This window comes from Otolemur garnettii, unplaced genomic scaffold (genome assembly GCF_000181295.1).
Source record: "Otolemur garnettii isolate 467f Iridium unplaced genomic scaffold, OtoGar3 scaffold00005, whole genome shotgun sequence".
NCBI classification, from domain to species: Eukaryota; Metazoa; Chordata; class Mammalia; order Primates; family Galagidae; genus Otolemur; species Otolemur garnettii.
In genome coordinates this window covers 4975416-5001435 of record NW_003852400.1, presented here as the reverse complement: position 1 = coordinate 5001435, position 26020 = coordinate 4975416, and the positions used below count along the sequence as shown (strand labels likewise).

At 37.8% G+C, this 26020-nt stretch overlaps 1 protein-coding gene across 2 annotated transcripts in view; it reads right to left on the bottom strand.

Annotated features, from left to right (window-relative positions):
* RELN (reelin) overlaps positions 1-26020 on the bottom strand; it is a 479973-nt gene that overhangs the window by 138515 nt on the left and 315438 nt on the right. For both annotated transcript variants that reach the window (XM_003782608.3, XM_023518943.1), the window contains 5 exons: positions 24969-25078; positions 20908-20974; positions 16143-16376; positions 15313-15474; positions 9570-9806 (listed from right to left, as the gene is read on the bottom strand). In XM_003782608.3, the coding sequence (XP_003782656.1) occupies positions 9570-9806; positions 15313-15474; positions 16143-16376; positions 20908-20974; positions 24969-25078 (810 nt within the window). The remainder of the gene's footprint in view (positions 1-9569; positions 9807-15312; positions 15475-16142; positions 16377-20907; positions 20975-24968; positions 25079-26020) is intronic.

Genomic DNA, 26020 nt, shown 5'->3' with positions numbered 1-26020 from the left:
TCATATATGTTGAAAATATCCCTCTGCTTTAGATCTGTCGCAGTGTTTTGTTTCAGGGGAGGTCTTTTCCTCCCTAGATGTAAGTTAGAAGATTTAAGTAGTAGAATATGTGACCCTTATGGTTCCTGATTTTGGTGTTATGTTTTATTGGTATCTATTGAGATTGCCTCCAAGCCTAGTTTATAATCTTTTTTTTTTTTTTTTGCAAATATCCATTGGAAATTTGAGAGGAATACGTATTTTTTATTTTTAGAATAAACTTCTTTATTAAATCTTGCCTATTAATTATTGCTATAATTTGATGTTTTTCCCCTCCAGATTTCATGTTGAAATTTGATTCTCTGTGTTGGATGTGGGGACTAACTAGAGGTGTTTGGGTCACGGGAGTGGATCCTCACGGTAATGAGTGAGTTCTCACTCTATTAGCTCCCCTGAGAGTTGGTTGTTAAAAATGACCTGGCACCTACCCTCCCTCCACCTCTGCTTCCTCTCTTGCTATGTGATGTCTGCACATACCAGCTCCCTTTCACCTTCTACCATGAGTGGAAACAGCTGGAGGCCCTTGCCAGAGGCAGATGCTGGCACCATGCTTTTTGTACAGCCTCTTGAACCCTAAGTCAAATAAACCTCTTTTCTTCGTAAGTTACCCAGTCTCAGGTCTTCCTTTATAGAAACATAAACAGACTAAGACAATTACCATCTTATATTTGTCTAGGTTCTCATTTACTTTTTGTTTGCTTGCTTCATAAAGGACCAAAACTTTAAAACCACACTTGAAATTGTGGTGGTTATAATTTTCCTTTTGTAATTCTAACAGGTTTTGCATGGTCAGTGATCTATGGTATTGAGGGTGTGGAGGCCCCCGACTGACCTCACCTTCCTGAGGACCTCTCCAACCGGCAGCACCACCTCTGTTACTGGCCTCTAGCCTCTGCTTCAGTCTGGAAGAATTTAGTGAGACCGGGGGAGGGGCCACTAAATTTTTCTCCGTCTGTTCTCATCAACAGACTTTCCATTCTCGTAGGAATACGTTCATGTTTCAGATCCCAAAAATGGTACAGCATTTTCTCTGTTACATTATTTGAATAATTTCTACATTATAGAGACATTAAGTACATGTGGGCTTAAAATGCCATATTTGTTATGACAAAAATTTATTACTGTTCTCCTTGGTCTCCCGACTATACTCTTTCAGTCAGTTTCCCAACTGGACTAATTCTCTAACTAAGCAATTTCCAGATAACAAATGGATTTTATTATAATCTTTTAAACATACTTAATTCAATCTATAGCTTAAAAACAAAACAAAACCGGAATTTTCCTACACAATGCATTTTGGCATATATTTATATTTAATACTTCACTTTGAAGTCTTCATGGATTTCTAAGTGGCTAAACTACTCCTTATTTATCTAGTTGAGATTTCAGGGTCATGTTGGCAACTGAAGCTATGTTGGAATCATGTGCTATCCAGCGTCTGTTCAGGATCTTTTTATACATTGTGTCTAGAGCACCTGCTTTATTTTGCTTATCTTTACCCTTCCCATTTAAAATTCATGGTTTATATTCTTCAGTTTCTTCATTTTCATCCCTATTCTTTTACTTTGGAAATTTATATATTGTTCATTTCAGAGCTACACTATTCCTTGTGCTTTAAGCTAGATGAACTGTCTTAGCCTAATAGAAAGCATAGGTTGAGATTCTCAGCTGCTGTTTATTCTGCTTTTACAAAAAGCAGCCTTTGTTTAAACAAAACTCAGCCTTAAATTGGATACTTTACTAGCAGTTTTCTCTCAGAAATCAGATAACTTCATGTATGGGAGACAGAACTGGGGGGAATGTGTCCCCTAAGAGACCTTTAGGCTGTTTGTACACAATGGTCATGACCACAAATGAACACTGTCCATTCTTTTATACCAGGTTATGTGTCCCTGCCGGGGTGCATTGAGGGCTGAGTGGCAGATGGGAGACTGTCAGGAGCCACTTCTTTAGGAGGCCTGAGTTCCATTTATAGCCAGTTACTCACCTATGTCTCCAGTGGAACTAGATCAATTCATTCAGCAGCTTCATGGGGGCACCTAATTCTAATAACTTAAAAAAATTAAAGTTTGCAAGTTCTGACAATTAAGTTTGTGAACTAGTCTTAGAAAAAGTGCTGTAATACTTCATTGCTGAATATCACTGCGGTCACCAGATGATCAAAGGGAGTAATTGGAAGGTGACCATCATGATATTCAGCAATGAGGCGTGTAGCACTGACACCTGTTTGTTTGTTTTTTGAGGCAGAGTCTTGCTTTGTCACCCTTGGTAGAGTGCTGTGGCATCACAGATCACAGCAACCTCCAGCTCCTGGGCTTAAAAGTGATTCTCTTGCCTCAGCCTCCTGAGTAGCTGGGACCACAGGCACCCGCCAAAATGCCAGACTATTTTTTGTTGCAGTTTGGACGGGGCCGGGTTTGAACCCACCACCCTCAGTATATGGGGCCAGTGCTCTGCTCACTCAGCCATAGGTGCCACCTGCACTAACACCTATTTTTCTTGTGTTACATACAGAGTCAATTTTGTTTGAAGTGAACTTGGCTAACTCATATTTACACCACTTACCAGTAGGCTCTGCCCTTTCAATACACTTTTCTTATCTTTCTCAATTCCTTTCTATTCCCTTGTACCTCCCTTCCTTTCAAAAAGGAACATACTGATTCATGTAGTCAGGCCTGATAGCCCTGGCTGAAAACATTTAGCAGGGAGGGGAGACAGCAAAGACATAAGGCATCTTTGATATTTTCTCTTGCTTACTCCTTCCAATTCCAATTACAGCCATGTGCATCATTTAGAGCCAGTTTAAACAGAGCCATTTTAAGACTTTTGTAGGACCTTGATACATTTAATTGTGGAAACTCCATCTCACATCATAGCAAGCATATTAAAATGTTGCGCCTCCCTCTAGATTTTAGGATTTAACTCCACAAAGTGAAGAACTTTTCTATCTTTATCTCCAATACCAACTGCTACATTTCTAGTACAAATAGTGCCTGTAATGCAATCAATAAACAGTTGAATTTATAAACTAGTCTATCAATAACTGAAAAATTTCATGTAATGAAATTCTCATAGTGAAAAAGCCTAATGAATAGGCTGTATTTTAAAAAGCTGCTTGTAAGTCTATTCAATTATATTAGCAAGCTTACAGATGCACTGAAGGCTAGGTACTGGGAATACTCTTTTCACAGCTGTTGAGGATAATAGGAAGTGGCTTTTCCATTTGTCACTCACTGTATTTCTCTTATCTGTTTGCTAAGTTTCCTAGAACAATCATCTACTGTGGAATGGGGGTTGAGGTGGCTCTTGGGAGCCATCTCTCCTGGACTGACTTCCCTCAGTAGTACAATTTTAGCTGATTTGCTGCCCTTTTTAATAAACTTTGCAAAAAAAAAATCCAAAGAATACTCTAAGCTTACTAATAAACTATTTAAACTGACAAAAGTTCTATGTTAAATTACAGGTTGATGTTTAAGGAAAGAAAAATCACTAAAAACTTTATCTGGCTATTGTTTTTATTCTATAGGTGGACTTGTTTTAGAAAGGATGGCCGGTAATTTTTTTTCTTCTAATGTAAGGAATCAGAGATGTGTAAAGTTTCAGCTGGATATTAACCTGACCCCTCCACTGCCCATGTGGGCCATGAGACAATCTTTACATTAGGATCAGGTGATCTCTTTGACTAGTCTCACTATCAGACTAAAGGAATAAAGATACTCATGTAGTAAAGACTCTGGTTAAAACTCTCATAAATGCATATTCTAATTTTTAAAAAATTAACCAAAAGGTAGCAGAAGAATGGACAGATTTCATTTAAAAATGTGCTGCCCAACACTTGCAGCCTGTGTGGCACATGCTTCTGTGGACCTGAACGTCCCCACGGATGCATGTTTAGTGCAAACAAGAGTTCTGATGGAAAACTTTTTGGGTTCTCCATTACTATACATTATTGTTGATTACTGATGGTCCTTGTCACCTAAGTATGTTAGTAACTACTGGATAGCCCCCTTACGTATCTTAAAATTTCACCCATCATTCTGCTGTATAATTATGTAATACTAAATGAGTAATTTTCTTTATAGAGTCCTAATACTATTTTTCTAGCTCTTACGGCAAATGAACTGTCTTTAATTTGTATTATAAGATGAACAGGCATTGGGGAGCCTAAGCCTGGGGGTTTTGCCTGGGCAATTCCTGGTTCTCATTAAATATACAAACAAATTCTTTCCTTGTCCACGCTCCTGGATGCTCCATGAAATATGAACACATACTTTTTAAATGTCCTAAACAGGTAATCATTTGTCAATTCCCTCCGACTTGGGCCACCCACCCTGCAGCTGTTCTTTTCATTTTATACCTCTCATTTCCCACACCTAGGGCTGACCTTGCCACCTGGTGCTGGTGTGGAAATCTAGGCTTCAAAGACCTCCTCACGCCATCATCTACTACCCAATGTCACTCTTTTTTCCCTCATGCCTTTTGTCATTCACAGCTAATTTCACTTCTCCTGTGTTGCTTTTTCTTTGTATCCTCACACTTACTTTAGGAAATTTCTCTTTCTAAAAAATGACCCACACATGACTAGTGCTAATGAAATGTGTATGTAAAGAAAATGAAGAAAGCTTTAATTAAAAAACAAAATTAGGCACAACAAAGAATGAAAACCTTTTATCATTAATGCCCATGAAATACTCAAGAGGTCTTTTTCACATTTCTACAGGTCTCAACTGTCTCAAAAATCTTCTTTTAATTAAATCTGCTTTTCCTTAAGCACCATTAATGATAAAGAAAAATTATAGCTTTTCTTATCCCACCTTAATTTTTGCTTTAATTCTTAATAGATCACAGTACTTTTTTCCTACTTTTTATTGCAAATGAACTGTGTTTGAGTTACATTATGAGAGAAACAGGCTTTTAGGATCCTTTATGTCTTGGATTTCCTAGTAACTTAACTACACACCATTCACAAAATCTTTTCTGTGATAACATAATTAGTGTTGCTGGAATGTAATCCACCTGTATAGAGATGATGATTGGGTATTTTGATAGCAAAATACCGACAAAAAGAAGTACAACTACTATGACTTTCTCTTGCACAACTCTCCAAATATTTTCTCCAATAAAATGTAGTTTATATAAGAAAAATCTTATTCACCATCTTTATTTTCATCTCTTTACATTTCAGAGACAGGTTCTTCTGCATTACTCAAAATAATGTATGTTACCCTCTCAAATTAAGAAAAGTTGCTTATAATGTGGATCGAAATGCAGCCCTACCAGTTTTCTTTCCTTCAAGCAGTGAGTGAAAGGAATAGAAATGGCATACACATAGTAGGTGCTTTCTATCTGTGATCTCACCCAGTCCTCACAGCAATCCTAGTAGGTATATCATTGCTCCCATTTTACAGGTGAAAAACTCAGGCACCGAGAGGCTAAATGAGTTCCCCTGAATATGTGGCCTTTTGATGTTACTGTTTTGATATGGGAACATGTTTGGTTATCTAAAAATGAAATCACTAAAGTGTCATCCTTTAGAGCAGTGGTTCTCAACCTCCCTAATGCTGTGATGTATTTTCATTGTTACAAAGGGGCCATGACCCACAGGTTGAGAACCGCTGTTCTAGAGATTACAAAAGAAAGCGCAAGACTGGTGCTTTCATTTTATACCTAACTGCTAGCCCATTATTAGGGGCTGGCAATGGAGTGAGGCTCAGAAATAGGGCAGTGATGAGAGTTGGAATAAGGGTTAGAGATGGCACCAGTCAAGGAAGGGATAAAAGACTAAAGATAGGGGGAGATCTCGGAAGAAGTGGAGTCAAGGATATCTGCTGTACGTTATCTAGTAACAAAACTCAGTTATTTCCTATGTTGATAAAATTGCTTTGATGCAACCTTCTTTTTAAAAATAGCTGTATTGAAGCATATTGCTCAAATCTCTCATTTGTTCAGATTTTCCTGCTTTGATTTTCCAAGCTTCAAAGTGGCAGTGCCAGAATTTGAACTCAATTCTATGACCTCAAAGCTTACATTTCTATCAAACTATAACTAGTAGAAAAAAGGGTCAATTCTAATACTCTATGACAACTCTCCTGTCATAATTGTGCATATTTTAAAACCCAAACTCTACCTATTATGCCAGCAATGTCCTTCCCACCTGTGGTGTCTAGTTAGTTTATTAGACAGGACAGAAGAATGCTAATGTCCCTTGGTATTATCACTAATGATATTAGTTAAACATAATCTTTAATAAGCCTCAGTAAGAATTATTTCCTTAGTGATCTTAAAATATGCATAAGAGGTTTTAAAGACTGTTTTTTTTAACCTAAAGCATACAGAGGTTCTGATTTCAGATACTCTGTATGGAAGAAAGAAAAGTATTCCAAAGAATTAAAAGCAAGTCATTCCTCCACTGGAAAAAAAAAAAGGACTCTAGGATGACACGCTGGAAAGTGATTTACAGTGTATCGACTGTACTTCGACTAATGAAAAAGCAATTGTCCAAGTTTTCCCTGGAGAACAGTCTCAGCAACAACAGTCCATGCTCATGGAAAGTCATGAGTTAGAAAATGAGAACCAAATGAACTCACAGCTGGGAAAAACCAACAATAATTAATTTAACACCAGCCATTCGTCTAGACCACATATACATTTCAAAATTTCCCTTGAGAGAAGCAAGGTCATTGAAGGGTAGAAAGAGGCCACATACTTAAATACATTTAAAGAATAATTACTTAATAGGACAACATGCTCCAAAGGTTTTGCATTGAAAAATAGCAGCTTCATTTAGGATGGGAGGTTGTAAAGAAATAGTTGGTCAGTATCATCACTTGAAATTCAATATTGTAACAAATATTTCTGAAAAACATCTCTCAAGTGATCTCATGTTAAATCTTGGACAATATATTCCTCAGCAGCAGCAGAGAGAAAACAGTGTCATTAAAAGGGATTTTATTCTGACTCATTGGCTGAGAAAATAGGAACAGTTTGAGATCTTACACGTTGTTTCATTTTAATGAGCGGTGGGCATTTTTCATGTCCTTATTAAAGTGGTTAATGTGTTTCTGTAGTCTCATTATCACTGCCAGAGTATACTCTCTGCTGCTTCATAACCAAGACAACTCCTTTTCGTTTCACAGAAGATCAGAAAGTCAAATCGATTGCTCACATGTGGTTGCTAATAAAACTCCTACGGTGCTGCTCAAGGTGCCCATGAGGATTGCACAATTATTTATATTTTCTTATGGTTTTTCTATAATTACTGTGATTGTACTTTCACAAAGTAAATGTATCTCCGCCAATTAAAGCAGTGGTGGGTTAAGAATATTCATCACACTTGTGTGAAAGAATATTGTTCTTAGGGTTTTGATCAAAGCACAGAAATTAAACTGCTGTTATCATGCATTCAACCCAAGTGTTAAATTAAAATGCTCAGCAACTCTGGAGTTTATTTGAGCAGATGTTAACTATTTGAGAAAATAAACATGATATAGGACTTGCATTCATGATATGACTCTTTGTTGTATTAAATGTTAGGGACAAAAACCTACGACACAAATTCAAGGGAGAGGGTTTATGATACATGACCAGTTTGAATCGTTATTAATTCAGGCCAATGTAAATTTTCAGAAGCACAAAAGTCTAAAAAAGAAAATCATTCTGGTCCCTATCTTTATATCTTCTTAGCTGCTTTACCCCTTTATTTTCTTTGAAGGCTCCAGGACTAAGAAGGAACATCCATAGAAACAAGCATCTGACGCTATCAAATAGAGAGCACATAATATAACCTTTCCTACTTTGTTATATAGAAATTCCATTTTATCCAGCTTGACAGGGCTTGCTGCAGAAGTGACCAGCCGTACTTCCATTCCATTAGCTGTCATTTTGATGCTAGAATTTTAGCCTGCTGTGTGTGAGATGTGACTGTACATGCACGAGTCCCATCAAAGGTAATTTTCTGGGCAATAGTGTGTAAAATTTACCTCTAATTATGATAAGGTCACTGATGGGTCATTTATGATATGCTCTCTGGAGGCAATGGCAGTGAATAGCTTTCACTGAGATTCATCTGGAGGACTATGACCCAATAGAAAATAAAAGTCTCTTTGAAAATTATTCCTCGATCATGTTTACAGTCCTAAAGGAAACTTGGGTGGGGGGGCAGTATGCAGTGGCGAGGCAGTAAGTTCTGGAATCATGCAGACCTAAGTCTTGACCCAGGACTTTTGGTCCTGGGGGATCCTATATGGCCTGGCCTCTGCACATCTCTTGGTCTGCATCCTTGATGTTTCCTACATCACTAGCCGGGCTCCAGAACCACTGGCTTCCCTCTTGGTCCTTGAACATGCCACGGTCACTCCCACTTTGGAGCTCTTGCTCCTCAAAATTTCCAGTGGTTGGAACTCTCTTTCTCCAGGTCTTCGTGTGGCTGGAACTTCCTTGTTCTTCCACCTTCAGTCAGTGGAACAGACTGTGTCCCCATCGGAACTATCCAAAGGGGGCCTCTGAGAAGCCTCCTGGGAGTTCCCCATGTAAAGCAGCTACCTCCTGACCTCTCGCTAATCACCCTTGTGTTATCCTGGTAGTGCTCCTGATGTGATAATCACAGCTGAAATTTGCAATCAGCTGTTTATTGTATTATTAAGTTCACATGTGACCACAGGGGGGCAATATCTAAAAATGAAGGGTACCTTAATTAGGCTATCTCACAATCTTGAAACCCCACCACCATTGACTATCTGGGTCACAGGTCCAGTATAGCTTGATAAAAGGGATTAAAAAGGAGATCTTAGTTAAGAAATAAAGGCTGAAAAAACTTCCTGGGCTTTATGTTAAGCATAAACACAAAACTACTCAGGAGAAATTTTACTAAAATAGTCACCAGGGTGATTTCCTGCTTCATTGTGATTACTATGAGCCTCCATGAAGGCAGAATATGGTACGTCACTTTAATTATGAACACTTTTTGGTTAATAATTTTATATGTAACTGTGGGAAGTGAAAATTTAAGATTAATGAATATGATGACATTTTGTGTTTATTTAAATCTATCTGTATTTTGTTTTCAGTTCTCTATCCCAAGGCGTCTTATTTGTAGATTGTCATGTTGACTTTTCTTTTTTTTTCTTTTTTTTTTTTTTGAGACAGTGCCTCAAGCTGTCCCCCTGGGCAGAGTGCTGTGGCATCACAGCTCACAGCAACCTCCAACTCCTGGGCTCAAGCGAGTCTCCTGCCTCCGCCTCCCAAGCAGCTGGGACCACAGGCGCCCGCCACAACGCCCGGCTATTTTTCGGTTGCAGCCATCATTGTTGTTTGGCGGGTCCAGGCTGAGGATTCGAACCCGCCACCTTAGGTGTACGTGGCTGGCGCCTTAGCCGGTTGAGCTATAGGCGCCGAGCCGTCATGTTGACTTTTCAAGGGGTTCATGTTCAGTGAACACCTGTCAACAAATGGCTAAGTGCTTAGCACACTGATTATCTTCGTGTTTCAAGTCCTAATGCAAATTGTAACAGGAATGACGATGAAATCCTTACCAAAGGGTCCAGTCGTGGCCACAGTATGGCTGAACATTTCCAAGGTAGAATCCCAGAGACTGAGTGACCTCCACGAGATTGGTAAAATCAAGACTAATGCTGTTGAAAAGCACCGATGTCATGATAATCTCATCAATAGCCCATACGTCTTCTCCCTGGGAAGAATGGTATGGCTGCCACCATCTGAACTGAATTCCAAACTGTCTCGCATCATCTGGTAATTCTACGGAGATTATTCTAAAGGAAAAAAAAAGTCAAAATTCACATTTTTCTGGTATCTTAAAATAAGAATATTTGCAGTGGGGGTTTTAAAAATTTTCTCAAGGGTTAAAAAATATATAGTTCTCCCACTATTACAAACATTTTTCAAGATTTCCAATTTCCCGTCTGACTCTAACAAACTCTTCTAAATATAACCAGAAATGTAATTGTGTTTTCCCTCATTTGTTCTTGTAAAGGTAACTAGATAGAACAGAGCTGTCAGAGTGGCAGGATTCATCATAGTTTGGTCAGGGGTCCTGGGCAGCTCGTTACACGTATTACAGTTCTGGGCTGGTTGAAACCACAGCACTTCCTCACTCCCGTGAGTTTAGCTAGTGTGACCACTTGCTGTGTCATGGCAGCTATGACAATCAACCTGTATCTGACAAATGGGGAAGAAAATTAAGATTAATATCTAATTTCCAGGAGCAATTATTGTACACAGCAGCAGGAACCATACATTAATTGCCACAGCAATGACATCTGCTTGAAAGCTCCATAAATCACAGTACCATGCTACTCACATCCACACACAAGGTGAGAAGTGAGGCAAATGGCAAGCGGAACATTTGTCTCCATCAAGGTGCAATTAACCGGCGTAAGAGGTGCTTGCAGCAAATGCACACTGAGAGGACTGAGCGTTTCCTCCCCACCTCCCCAGTGAGCGATAAAAACTTCCTCGGCCAAGCAACTAGCTGAATGACTTAGAAAAAAATTGTTTAAAAACTTCAATGTCCAAGGCTGGATTTGCTGAGAAATTAGATTTTTTTTTTATATCTTCATTGTGTAAAGAAACATGTTAAACCACATCTTGGAAATGTGCTGCTTTACAGACCGCAAATTCCTCAAAAGTTATTTTCTCTTTACATAGTTTGCACATAGATAGGGAGTAGAAGAACGTGACTGCCGCTGTTGAGTATACAAACAGTGAAAACCGGTAGGACCTTCTGCAATGTGAGGAAACCCATATTTTAAATAATACAAAGTCAGTATGCAACCATAAAACTAAAAATTTAAAAACACTTCTTTTTTTATTGTTTGGGATTCATTGAGGGTACAAAGAATTAGGTTACACTGATTGCATTTGTTAGGTAAAGTCCTTATAATTGTGTCCTGCCTCCAAGAGGTATGTCATGTCCCTTCCCCTTGCCCTCCTCCCTCCTTCCTCTACACCACACCAAGTATTAGGCCATCTATTATCTTCATATTAGAACTGGGGACATTACATTCTTGCTTCTCCCTTCTTGTGATGCTTCTAAAAATTAGCCATAATAACATTTATGATTTTTAAATACTTTCCAAAAATCTGCTGAATTTTTTTTCCAATGTGAATTTATTCAAAGAATCAAGTTTAATAATTTTTACTTTACTTTTTCTAAATATTTATTTCTAAAAGTATATAAAATATATTTATTTCTAATAGCATATAAAATATATAACAAACTAAATAGCTAAACTATGTTTTTTTTCCAAAGATTTTTGTTGAGACAAGAGTTTCACTTTGTCACCATTAGTAAAGTGCCACGGCATCATAGCTCATAGTAACCTCAAACTCTTAGGCTCAAGCAATTCTCTTGCCTCAGCCTCCTGCATAGCTGGGACTACAAGTACCTGCCACAATGCCTGGCTATTTTTAGAGATGGGGTCTTGCTCTTGCTCAGAACCTGTGAGCTCAGGCAATCCACCCGCCTTGGCCTCCCAGAGTGCTAGGATTACAGGCCTGAGCCACTGCGCCCGGCCTACACTATCTTTAAACTGGTTTAATAATAAAAACAGCAGGTATTGATTTAATAATTTGATTAGGACTATGTTATTAGAAAATTATAATTTTCTTTCATATTAAGCATTTTAAAAGCAGTTAGCATTTTCTTTGATGAAAATAAATACAATTTTTCAAACAGCAATTGGAAAGTACAATTTCCCAGGCAACTTCTAAGGAAAATAGCGTGTTTGCATATGATGGAAATAACTGAAGTGACCAATATTTTCACAGTAGAAAGACTGTGGGTCCATTAGACTCTTGTGTTAGAATTCCTTTTTTTTTTTTTTTTTTTTTTTGAGACGGAGCCTGGCGTATAATGGTTAACGATTCTGCAACCATGGGAACAGTACTTAACTCCTATGTGCATCTTTACTGTGAAATGGGATAATGATATTCTTAGGGCAAGGGTCAGATGTTCTTGTATCTGTCTTGCACTATTTTATCATAGTACCTAGGATAGGACCTGCATATAATAAAGACTCAACAAATTCTGCACAGAGCACATATCATCAATATACCTGTGACAGACCTGTGGATACAGAGGAACAGGGGGTTAAATCTCCTCTTTAGGGTTAAGCAGATTCTATGTAACAATGCCAGGATTTGGACCTGGGTTCGACTCCAGAGCCTTGCTCTGAACCTCCACATCATACATTTGGGTGTGTGTGGCACGGGGGGCGGGACCTGCTGATTCCACCACTCTGCACACTGCAGGGACTAGTCCCAACAGCCATGGAATTGCCTGATGAAATTATTCCTAGAAGAGAACTCAGAGACGTAGGTCGATTTTCTGTTCCAATCTTCCTTTGGTGGGTAGGAACTAAGCTCATGGTTTTATTTAAAAATATATTTTATAATGATATGTACTAGGAAATTGAGTGACATGACAGGAAAGAAAGAAGAGATTGAGTATAATAATCAAGACATAAAAAAACTAAGATTAGTCTTCATAATAATAGTGGAGCAAAAAAATAAGCCCTGTAATTAAGCAAAAAGCTAGAATAATTTTAGTCTCACTAGTAATGTTAAATTTCATATTAATAAAAGTACTAATTAGTTCACACGACACTCTAGTCAGTCTCAATTAGAAGACTAACATGGATATATTACTAGACTTTTTTTTTTTTTTTACAAATAATAAGCAGATAAGAGTTCTTTTATTTACTGAGTGACTCTTAGACAAGCAAATTATTTGAAATTGTCTAGGAGTAATATTGGCTAGCCAACTGGCATATATAATTTATGAATCACACTTCATTTTTGAGCAACCATGGCATGAAGGAACAATATGGAATTCACAGCAATTACAGGGAGCAATTTATACTGAAAGAAATACAGCAAATAGCTAAAGGCATCAAGATATATTTAACTCTCCTAAGAAGAATTTGCATGGTTTGTATTATTTATCATATAAAATATAATTTGGTATCTGGAATATATCAAATTCCACTTCTGCCATGTCACCTTTTATTAATATTTGTAAGAGAGAGGGGGAGGGAGGAAGCATCTCACAGAGAGAAATATACATACAGAAAATGAAAAAAGTGTTTTTGCTACCACTACAACAGTCTCCTTTAAAAAAAAAAACAACTCCATTCTGATCTTAATCTTTCAAGCTATGCACATACCTAATACTGAAAAGCCACTTTGATTCTTAGAAGAAAAATGTTGCTGTCAAATGGCAGGCAAGATTAAACGCACCTTTGCAATAGCACATTAAATGTGTAATTATTTTTCATATCAACAAAGATTAATTAAATCGCATGATGTAGATTGATTACTGAATTTTGCAGCTGTCCATCCTTGTTAGGAAAAGTTGTGCTTTAAGACAAGTTAACTTAGCATGGTGATATTTTCTTTATGCTTTCACTATTATAAACCTTGATTTTTGGTTAATCTCCTTTTAATGTTTACGAGTCTATGAAACATTTCTTTAGGATTTGTGACTATCTCCTGAGTGAGAAAGTTGAGCTTGGTCTTACATTTTTACCTGTAACAGGCAAAATACCCAACATATTTGGAGCATTTTTAAAGTTTTATTATGTATAATATTTATAAGTCGTAATCGTTGGTAATTATCATCTCTGTTATATGCTGTTTTGTTTTCTAAGAAAATGAAAGTTCTCATCTATTTGCAAATACTTAAATAATGGGACAGGTCTGGGAAAAACTATAAAATTTGTAGTGTCCTAAGTGCCCTTCTCTCCTACCTCTTCAACCTGTTTTTTCCAAGGTGCCAATGAGAACTTCATTGCCCCAAACTCACTCTCTTTCACATCACCACATGATTAAAATGCACTTTCAGGAGGGAAAATGGTGTTAGCTCTTTATACATAACTGTGAATGCACGCACAGTGTCATTTCCTTTAATGGCATTTTAATTTTAAACTTTATTTAATTTATTAACTTTATTTAATTTTTGTAATCTAATTTTGAGATTTCCCATTCTCCTCTTCCTTGGTATTTTTAAAGGAATTTCAGTGAGCAGCTGAGTTAGTGTTCTAGAGGGCACACCTAAGCATTATAAAAGCTGTCCATATAACAAAGACATTTGTACTTCCTCAATATTTTGAAATAAAAAACTAATTGTTCTAGGAAGGGAGAGGCTCTTTTGGACACTTCTGAAATTATACCACTAATGGTAGTTACCATTCTGCCATCACTGAAGGACATACAGCCTAGCTTTAAGTAAACTGAAGTCTATAATTGTTAGTATAGGTGATCAAATATATATGCTAAAAACAAACAGAAGTGGCGGCACCCACAGCTCAGTGGTTAGGATGCCAGCTACATACACTGAGGCTGGTGGGTTAAAACTCGGCCTGGGACGACTGCAACGAAAAAAACAGCCAGGCATTGTGGTGGGCACCTATAGTCCTAGCTATTTGGGAGGCTGAGGTAAAAGAATTGCTTAAACCCCAGAGTTTGAGGTTGCTATAAGCTGTGATGCTCCGGCACTGTACCAAGGGTGCCATACTGAGACTCTGCTTCAAACCCTCTCCCCTCAAAAAAAAACCAAACAGAAGTGGCCTGAAGAAAGAGCTTTAAACATATACTTACATTCCACCTTTCCCAGGGATAACATACATGCTGGAAAAATTTCTTTGTATTCTTTACTCAATTATATTACGTGCAAAATTTTAAAATACATTAGTTGATTTTAAGAGTTATGTCATAACATTTATTATAACATATTCAATATACTGCTATGAAATATTTGTTAACAGCATTTAGAATTTCAGGCCATACTAAAATCCTATGCAACAGTTTACCTTACAGTTGAATAAGGAAAATAGCATAAACTGTTTCTTTTTCCTTTTCTTTCTTTTTTTTTTTATTGAATGGTAACTATGTACATTAATGCACTTCTGGGGTACAGTGTGGGGTTTTCACATGCAATCCGAAATACTTCCATCAAACTGGTCAACACAGCCTTCAAGTCATTTTCTCAGTTATTGTTTTAATCTTTTCCCTTTCGAAGGATCAAAGTATTTTGCTTATATGCACATTTCAAAACATGAGAATACATTTCTTGGAATCATCAGTGAGATAAACAGACTAGTATAATGTGACTTGCTCGTTTTTCACTGCAAGTACATTAATCTTTGTCCTCTCTCTGTCTCAATGGAAAAATATCTGGAATCTTACACCATTCGGCGTATGATTTCCCCAGGAAGGAGGTATCACTCTAAGCATTTTTCCAAATGCTTTCCAACATACCTGGGCTCATGATAGTTGAGATATGAATAGTGCTCCAGGAGTTTCCAAGTTATCCCATTATCATAAGAATAATGCAATAAAACTCCTTCACCAGGCTGGTCAGGGGCTTTGCATGTGCTCAGAACAGACTTGCTCCCGAGCCTCAGTGTGAACTGGAGAAACCTAGACATAAATTATCCATAATTACCGTGTGCGTAGACACTGACAACCATAATGTTCATTTTGGTCTTTAAAGGATTTCAAACAAATTTAAATGAACTACCACCAAGCTTTATGTTTCTAGTCAACCCTCTTTTATAAAATGTAAGTTATTTTCCCACGAAATGCATGAATATGTGTAGAAGATGAGGTCAATGTACGTATTTTATAAACAGATATAACCATAAAACTATAACTGTATGTTTATGCATATGTGTGTACGATGTACTTGTGTACATACACTTAAAATGCCAATCACTCCTTACTGCATTATTTATGAGGCACTGGGGGAAGGGAAGTTGTAAAGTAAATCTAATCAGCCCCTGCAAGCTGTCAAATAAATAAAACTACATAAATAATTAACTAGCCCTTGGCTTAAGAACACGGTTTTGATGCTAACACTTCATATTTTAAAAAATCTAGTCAGTTATTAACATCTCAAAGTCATTAGTGAGCCTTCTAATTTATTAGAAACTAGGGCAAACTAATCCTAAATAAACTGGAACTCCCTCCCATCCTAGTTAAGAACCAATGGATGTATGTGCCAAAAAGAAAAAAGAAAGATTGAAAACATATCTAAATTCAACATGAGTTCTTGGCTTCTGTGTGTATTCGCTCCTGCTTTCACTCACCTGGACTGTGAGCTGTCAAGAAAGGATGTAATTAGCTGACGCCGCCCATCTTTGTTGAAAACCAGCGCCTTACCGCTGGCCAGCACGCCGCAACCGAAGCTGACTTCAGCACCACGGATAGAGTAAAAGTTATGGTAAGAGGACAGCCTGGAACTGCCAAAGCTTTCAGAAATAAACATAGGGAATGTCTGGGATGCCATCTCACAGGCTGGGCCAGAGAATCCAGGATCACATCTGAAAGAAATATGGCAAAATTAAATCTTAAACTGTTGGTCCTTTCAGAGATTCCTGAATATACTTTGATGAGGAGGAAATTGAAAGGCTAGGATTTGATTGAATGGAAAATAAGGCTCAGTAGTCTTTGGAGAATACGGAATCTGAAGATTTGATAAAGGCTGACTGACTGCAAATATTCCTGACGTACACAATCTTTGCACAGCCCTGCTGTAGAAATCTTATGATTAAAATAATATTTCAGTGCTCACCTTCAACCAATGCTAGTCATTTATCTAAAATGCATCTACATTCAGGCATATTTCCAACTTAAAATCTTTCTAAAAGGTATGCATATAGCATTTTATTTATAATGATGCTCATCAACTCTAAAGCAGAAACAACATAACTAAAATATTTCCAATAGAGTACCTACAATTAATTTTTCTGTAAGAACAAAGGTAAAAACATGTTATATTTGTGATTGGAATTATTTTAAATATTTGGAAACCATTGGAAAATAACTGTCTTTATTTAAAACTTAGATTGGCATTGTAAAGGGAATGTGACACCCTTGACCTACATAGAAGTCCTTAGCAGAACTGTGTTGCCTCTCAGTGGACTCTCACATTAGTAGTGCAAGAAAAATAAACCTACCCCTCTCCAACCACCTGTTTGCTCCCATGTGAGAATGTGTCATATTTATGTTAGCAGACTGGAATATGTATGGCGCTCTCTGAGTCTTCTATCAGTGAGAAAAAGCATTTTCATCACAGATGAATCAATACTTGAAACTTCTTCTATTTTAAAAGAGTTTACCCATCAGGAATCAGTTTCAAATTCTTTATTTTGACTGCATTATTTCTTTCTCATTACATTTGCAGCGTTGTCTGTTATAAAATAAAGTTGGTGCCTCACTGGGTAAGAGATTCCTCCATAAGCATTCAAAACTTGCCAAAGCCTCCAACAAGCCTTTTGTAAAGCAAGTGTACCAACAAAGTGGTGTATGGCTTGTCTCAGAGGATGCTTCTTTAGCAGTATTGCTGAAACGGGGGTCTATGCTGGCCTCTCAGAGGGTCCAAGGAGTGTATGATGTGCTAAAATCAAATGCAAAATTTTACATATATTGGATTTTCTGGAGGATAAGGTAGGTCTATAGTTTTTCTAATACTATCAAGGAAGTTGGACTCTACAATGCTAAGAACTGCTACAACATGAAGTTTGAGGGGTTTCCTGGCATCTTAAACACCATCAGGGAAGGGAAAGAAAACCAACTCTGGGCATGTAAATGAGTCTCAAACTGTTACTTTCTTTCACATGTTGTCTCATGGACTTCTCAGGCAGAATAGCCAAGTGGGATAAAAGGCTCAGCTACGTTGAACATACCTGGAAGTCAGGAAAACAAATATGGTTCATTAGGGCCACAGATTGGAACTAGTGTTTCCAAAGAAGACACCTATGCCAGGGTGCATTTCAGGGCAAATGCATTTTTGTGTATCTTAAATGCATCTCCCTAGAATCAGTGATTGGGAGAAAGTGGTGATCACTTAGAGATGACTCAGATTTGAGTCAGTTTCCATTTAATGGTTTTAAAAGTTGATTTTTAATCAAAGGTTATGCAGTAGGGATAAAATGCTAATAAGTTTTCTCGTATTTTTAAAGAAGAAACAACAACAAAAAAACCTTTGTAGCCATTGTTTTCCAACAAAATAGTAGGGTAGCACACATGGGTGAGTTCAGGAATGACCTTAGGCTCTCTTGACTCCAAACATGTCCCTTACCTATACATTACAGAAATATATGCCCTATACCTATATATTCCTATGCCCTTAAATATAGCATCATAGTTGTCCTGTTATTTCTGGCAAAAAGAGCCCACTGTTAAGATACACAAATGATAAGATACACTGTTAAGATACACCCTTGTGAAGGAAGGGTCCAGATGCGGTCTCTCCTCCTTGCCGTCTCTAACAGGCTGGGGCTTATCAATTTAGAGACTCAGGCCTGGGCTTGCACACAGGCAAGAAAGTGTTAGCGGGCAGGAGAGGGTGGGAACCTGGCAGCACATAGTGGTAATAATGAGGAGAGCAAAGTGGAGAGAAAAACACAAAGCTGCAGAGGTCCCAACTTTGAGGATCTGCTTAGAGGAAGCAAGGAGTAGTGGATATAAATTTCTTTTCCGTGCAATTTTGCTCAAACTCAACAAGGCGCAGGTTGCTGGAAAAGTCAAACTTTTAGCCTCGCTTGGGTAAATCCAAGGAGTATTACATAAAACACTGTCAGAAACAGGGGAAAAACCTAAAGTCCCAAGTGGTGAAAATATCCTGTAAAACCTAAGAAGGAGGAAAAGGCTATGAGTATTCAGGATAATGTATGGTGTGAAAAGAGAACAACGTCCCAAAGCATAAAACCACCATTGAGATTTCTATTCACATCCACCGTCGGTGGCACAGATGGCTGCCTTAATAAAACCCTTTACTACTAAAAAGAATATTGTAATTGGCCTTCCAAAATTACCCCCTACTTTGTGTTCCTTCAGAGTTTACCAGTCAAGCCTAAAAACAAAACTAGTCTTTCCACAGGACTCACCACCCATCACATAGCTGACCTGTGAATCAGACCACCTGAAGACCCTATGATTTTAAACTTTAAAGCAATGTGACCTGCCTTCCATAGCCCACTATAAAAGCCCAAGCCCCTTGCCTGGGTGGTCGGGGAGACAGATTTGATACTACTTCTCCTGTTCTCCTGATGCACAGATGGGTTCACAGTAAAGTTTCTTTCTTCCTTAGCAATCCTCATCTCAATAATTGGCTTTCTGTGCTGCAAGTGATTGGACCAAGGCTGGACCCTTTTTGGGTTTGGTAACAATACTGTACACATAAAATGAAGTGTGAAGCATAACCACTACGATTATGGATAGGCCTTTCAGAAACACCACCTTATCTTTTCCTTCATAAAAGCATTTGTCATATTAGATATAATTGTTTTCAAAACTTCCAGGATGACTTCAGGAACTATAAAAATGCCCGGCCTTCTCACTGTTCATTTTATTTGAAACTTGCCAAACGAGAGAATGGCCTGGTTATGATGAAGATAATAAATTGAGGAAAATGCCAGGCAACATTTCATAGATCTAATGAGTAAGGGCACGTGGGCAGGAATTGGTAGTTTTATTAAAAAGCACAGAGATGCATATTCAATTTTGAAATATACATAGAAACTTTTCATCATATACTTTATAAAATATTTCCATTGTGCAGATTACTCTCCTTGTTAATGAAATTCATTGAAATAGTTAAAAAGTTAACCTGCTGTTCTAAATTTCAGTGCCAACACATATTTGCCTCATACATGTAATTTCCAAATGATCAGGCCCAAAGCTTTATGAGTTCTCTACTCATTCATTAATTAGCTAATTACTCATTATTGAGAGGACAAGAAGAGATGATCTGCTATTGAAAACTTAAATCTGTTGATATGATTTGGGTTCACGTTGAAATCTGATCCCTAGTGTTGAATGTGGGGGCTGGTACGAGGTGCTGGGTCATGGGGTGGATCCTTCATGAGTGGCTTGGTGCTCTTCCCATGATAATGAGTGAGTTCTCATTTTATTGGTTCCCTCAAGAGCTGGCTGTTTACAAGGGCCTGGTGCCTTCTCCTCCCTCTCTCGCTCCCCCCTCCCCATGTAGCACACCTGCTCCCCTTCACCTTCCACTTTGACTGGAAGCTCCCTGAGGCCCTCACCAGAAGCAGGTGGGGATGCACAGTCTTTGTACGGCCTGCAGAACCAAGAGCCAAATAAACATCTTTTTTTATAAATTACCCAGTCTCAGTCATTCCTTTATAGAAGTACAAACTGAACTAACACATCTGTATAACAAAGATTGGCCAGAAATTCCCAAGATATTTTATAATCAAATATTAATATGAGAATGACATAATGAATGTGAATATCCATTTTTGGCACAAACATAAAATAATTCACCAGTGGATATTAGATACTACACTATTAAATGTATAATTTCAGATTTTATATTCAACATCGTTATTCTATAAAATAGAATCATCTTGAAGACTCAAACGATTTTCAAAAGTCAACAAGATTGTGGAGTTATATTTAAAGATGATATGTTTTCTTATCAAATCCACTAAATTTGGCCCAGTCCATTTCAGTTTTGCACTGGGCCTATGGGTCATTACTGATTTTTATAACCATTTACAAAGCATGCTAGAAATTAAACTATGACCCATGAACGCTAGAGCAAGATATGGAAAAGGCAGCCATCCAGCCATGAGGAATTCAAATTTGTTCACAAATTATATGAGAAATATTAATTTTGTTCACAATTTAGCTTAACATAAAATGTATGAACTTTCCCTTACAAAATACATTCAAATTACACTTGAATTCCATTAAAAGTATCCAATTTTTTAATCTTAAGAAGACCTCAAATCCTTAAAAAGGATATTTAAACAAAAGAACTGTGGCTTTAACATATAAAGTGCACATCAGAAAGGGGAACCACAAACATTATCTTAAAATGCTTACTTGCAACCATGTCGAGTGCACTGTCCTCTGCCAGAACAGAATCTGAGACACGAGGGACCAATATAAACTGCAGGAAAAAAGAGATCATGTAAATGATGGTAACATAATTTTAAATACCAAGAACACCACCAGTAGAGTTTTGTGAAGCAACACTGTGAAATACCGCCTGTTTGTATGTATGTTGTGTGCGGGAATCTGGGCCACGCAGGAAAGCTGTGTGTTAAGGTAACTGTTCAGTTACAAATCTGTTGGAACTACTGTAACTTACACAATAAACCTTTTGAGATTTCAATGTTTCATGTCAATGAAGGTAAGACTATATGATTTGGATTCCTTAGCAGAGTGCCTCCTAGGTAGACAATTTTGGACAGAATGTTAGGGCTGGCCCCTTGTATGTTTTACAGTTTATGTTCTTTAGGTAGAAATAAAGAGTTTACAAAGGATTAATGTGATATGTCACAAAACTCAGAGGTCATAACTATAAATTTTCATTCCTATGTGGGGAAAATCTGTAACACTGCAGATGACTATGTTCCAGTATTTCTAAATACTAATCTACTCCCTTCCTGGGAAGGAGGAGTTAAGAAACTCTTGTTGAGCATAAAGTCTTCATCACATAGGGTTTTCTTTTTTCCTCGAGACTGGGCTTGACTGATAATGTGATATTACAAATGTAAATTTTAATCTTTGGAATGCTGAGAAAAAGGCTCAGGAACATGGAATGGAAGGTTCTGAGATACTCAGGTTCCAAATACATTTAAAGGCTTTACATCTTTTGATAACCAGCACAATTAATAACATACCAAAGGTAAGAGTGGTACAAAACCAATGAAAAACCCAAGATGCCAACAATCAGTAAGAATCTCACGTGTTCAATTTTGGGCAGAAACAAATTTATAATCCATTATCATTTTCTTCTCTGTCTTGTAATCATGTCTAACTATTTACATGATTTTAAATTCAACTTTCCTGTGGCCTGTGTTCCTACTTGCACTTAATACTTGGAGCTAATTAACACTGTACTAATTCAAATGCAATGCAAAACCAGGTCAAGGAGAAAACTCTTGGTGAAGGAAACTGCTAGTTTAGGAAGACGTAATTAAAGGTATTGGTTTTAGGTGTCAGTCCTGAATTCAAATCTTCTGGCTTCATCCAGGAATCTATAGATGAGTGTTTTATCTTGTCTATGCCTCAGGGTTCTTGTTCTTTAAAGTGGGATAGTAGTATTCCTTGGAAGGAAGAACAATAAAATTTTTTCATGTTTAGTATGGTGCCTGGCCCCATATGGCTACAATCATCACCACCATACTAGGGTCCTATTGCTTTGGTAGGCTGCAGTGTTATTCTGGAGGCTGCGTGATCATGTACTCGTGTCATAGTTCAAAAAGCCTCCATTATGAAACAAGTCAACATTAAATGAAGACATTCTAAGTCAATTAAAAAACTGCACTTACAAATTTTGTTATCACTTCTTGCTAATGATGGAAGCATTAGGACTCACGGTATAAGTTTATAGGCTCTTTTTCCCTAAGCATGTGGCGAGGACAGATTAGCCTTCTTCACTATTATCAGTAATGTAATCAAGTTGGAAAACTAAAAACCTGACAACAAACATACTTTGCTTTAGATTTTCCATTTTGCTAAGATTTTCAGGGTAGTTTCCAAAGTACCTTCCTCACACACTAGCAGAAGTTGACTCTGCCAGGAAGGAAGAGCATCACTCACAAAATTCCGAGATCGACTTTGTTTGTTTTCCTGCTTCTTTCCCCCCTTGATGAAATTCTGGAATTCTGTGGTGAAATGGGAAAGATTTCAGGGGTGTTTTTTGGCAAGTTATCACACAGTTTTCTTGGAAAGGAATGAGTGTGTGTCCTCTTTTTTCCCTTGTAAAGAAGCCAAAAAGTGGATTCTGTTTTGTGAAAGCCTCACACAGAGTGATAGAATGGGAGAGGTTCTGCCCAAGCCCTGCATTCAACTTACATGGCCAACCTCGTGCATTCCAGACGTCTCTACCTTTTCCATTCTACTCACAGGACAAGTGTGGGAACTCAGAGCATGTGTAGTGCACATGTGTGGTGATAACCCTCTTTAGGAAATTGAGATATTCTTTTCATAGGCTTATATGCACTCATTGCACTCTTAATTTTCTCATGTAATTATTTCATTATTGCTTTCTAAACTACTTTCATGATTATCAAAGCAACAAAGACTTTTTATATGACCCTTAAAAAGTATGACAACAAGAAAAAATCACTTGTATCTCAGCATCCAAAGGCACATACTTATTCTCCAGAGCTAATTAACAGGCGCAGTAATTAAAATGTTCCATCAGTGGAGAAATTCCATTTTAATGCCTCATCTTTAGATGTTTTTGCAAATGTGCTATTTTTTTTTTTTTTTGAGACAGAGCCTCAAGCTGTCCCCCTGAGTAGAGTGCTGTGACATCACAGCTCACAGCAACCTCCAACTCCTGGGCTCAAGTGAGTCTCCTGCCTCAGCCTCCCAAGTAGCCAGGACCACAGGCACCCGCCACAACACCTGGCTATTTTTTGGTTGCAGCCATCACTGTTGTTTGGTGGGCCAAGGCTGGATTCGAACCCGCCACCTTAGGTGTATGTGGCTGGCGCCCTAGCCACTTGTGCCACAGGCGCCGAGCTGCCAATGTGCTATGTTTATGTCCATATTACACAGGTGGTCTTTGAAGGTGGGCCTTTTATTGGTCTCCTTTGATTACAGATTATTTAAAGAACTCATATTGATTTGCTGGCAAATTATCCCGCCTAAAGTTATTCTTAAATTTCAAGAATGCATTTAATTAGTTGTGTTTCAATGTCTAACTTTTTCAAAAATAACAAAAAGATGGTTTTGAAGACATGGAAAATCAGCATAAAACAATGGTGCAGATTTTTCCCATTTTAACAACTGACTACAAATCCGTGGCTAGTTCTACAGACTGACGTTTTGTTCCTTTTCTCTCTGACTCCCTTTTTCACTTCCTTGTAGTATAACCCTTCAGTCAAATTTATATACTTTCCGTGGCCTATACTTTTCCCTGACAATAGGAAACCTATGAATCTATAATTAAAATAAGAAACCAGGACAGCGCCTGTAACTCAGTGGTTAGGGCTACAGCCACATACACCGAGGCTGGTGGGTTTGAACCCAGCCTGGGCCAGCTAAAACAACAATGACAACTGCAACAACAACAAAAAAAACAGCTGGATGTTGTGGCCGGTGCCTATAGTCCCAGCTACTTGGGAGGCTGAGGCAAGAGAATCACATAAGCCCAAGAGTTGGAGGTTGCTATGAGCTGTGACGCCAAAGCACTCTACCCTGGGCGACAGCCTGAGACTCTGTCTCAAAAAAGAAAGAAAAGAAAAGAAAAGAAACCAAACAAATAGAGTTGGCTGCCAATAACAAATTAGAAATTTACAATTATACAAGTCAATAGCTTAAAATATCTCCTTTCACTGTTGAAATTGTGACAATGGCTTTAAATTAATGTAAAAATGTCAACAATTCACTTAACAATGAAAGATAACAGACTTTTCATGCATATCTTAAGTTTTCTTTAATACTGGTTTTTTGAAAAGGAGGTAGAAGTTTCACTAGTATTTTAGAGACGATGTTTCCTTCTTTGTGGTGTCTGCATCTAAAAGATAAGCATTCCAGATGCTGTGGTAGTTACTAAGAGAAGAATGGGCCTTATTTTAATACATGCTGTATGATAAGTATTTATGTTAATTTTGTATTAAAAATTCCAAGAAAATGTTAGGATATCCCTTATCATCAACTGTGAATTTGACTTTCAGGGTTTTATGCATTTTAAAATTATGTATGTTGAAATATTCTAGCATCTAATATTGCTGACTACACTGGCTTTTTTTTCTGATTGCACAGCCCTGGGCTTCTAACAGAATGCAAAGGAGACAAGGAAGAAAGGGCGTTTAATGAATCACAAGACCGTGACTTAGAAATGTGATTAAGTCTGTGCCGATGAACAAAAGCACAGGAAGACTCGGCATCAATGGCATGTGATTACGACAGGCATAAACACCAACCGTTATCAATTGCCCACATGTTTCCAAGGATTGGTCCTGTTTGTCTCCAGCGAATCCTGGTGTTCCGGGTTAGAGCTGCGTTAGGAAGGGGAATTGTTATTCGGTTCCACCTGCAACAAATTTAGCACAAAACCAACTTTACAACAATGTTCACATATTTTGAATCTATTTTACATGCTTTTAATATTCTAGTTTCTATGTGCTTAGAAAGCACTAGAGTCTGTCAATAAACTCCCTAAAACCTGTGGAGTTTTTGTTTTGTTTTGTTTTTGAGACAGTCTCACTCTGTGCCCTGGGTAAAGTGCTGTGGCATCATAGCTCACAGAAATCTCAAAATCTTGGGCTCAAGCCATTCTCTTGCCTCAGCCTCCTAAGTAGCTGAGACTATAGGCACCTGCCACAATGTCTGGCTAGTTTTTCTGAATTTAGTAGAGAAAGGGTCTCACTCCTAACTCAGGCTTGAACTTCTGAGCTCAAGCAATCCACCCACCTTGGCTTCTCAGAGTGCTAGGATTACAAGCATGAGCCATGGTGCTTGGCTTGGAGTTTATTCATAGTTGTAAACAGAGACAGGTAACTTGTAAAATTTGTATCCTGCAAAAGTTATGGATTTGTTCTTAATAAAAAGTGATAATTATTTTGTTGTTACTCTTTTTAAAAAATTAAAAGAATTGACTTCATCTTTTTGTTTTCTTATGAATTTCTTACTTATATAGATTTTTACAGGGTACATATGCAGACATGTGACAAGGACATATTGCACTGTGGTGAAGTCTGGGCACTCAATTAGAATACATTAAGTAATTTCTTATTCCACTCTTCCCACTCTCACATCCTTCCGAGTCTCCAATGTCTACTATGCCATTCTCTAAGTATACTTATTGTTTAGCCTCCATTTATAAGTGAGAACACACAATGTTTGATATTCTGTTTCTGGGTTATCTCACTTAAAATAATGATCTCCGGCTCGGCGCCTATAGCTCAACCGGCTAAGGCGCCAGCCACGTACACCTAAGGTGGCAGGTTCGAATCCCCAGCCCGGACCCGCCAAA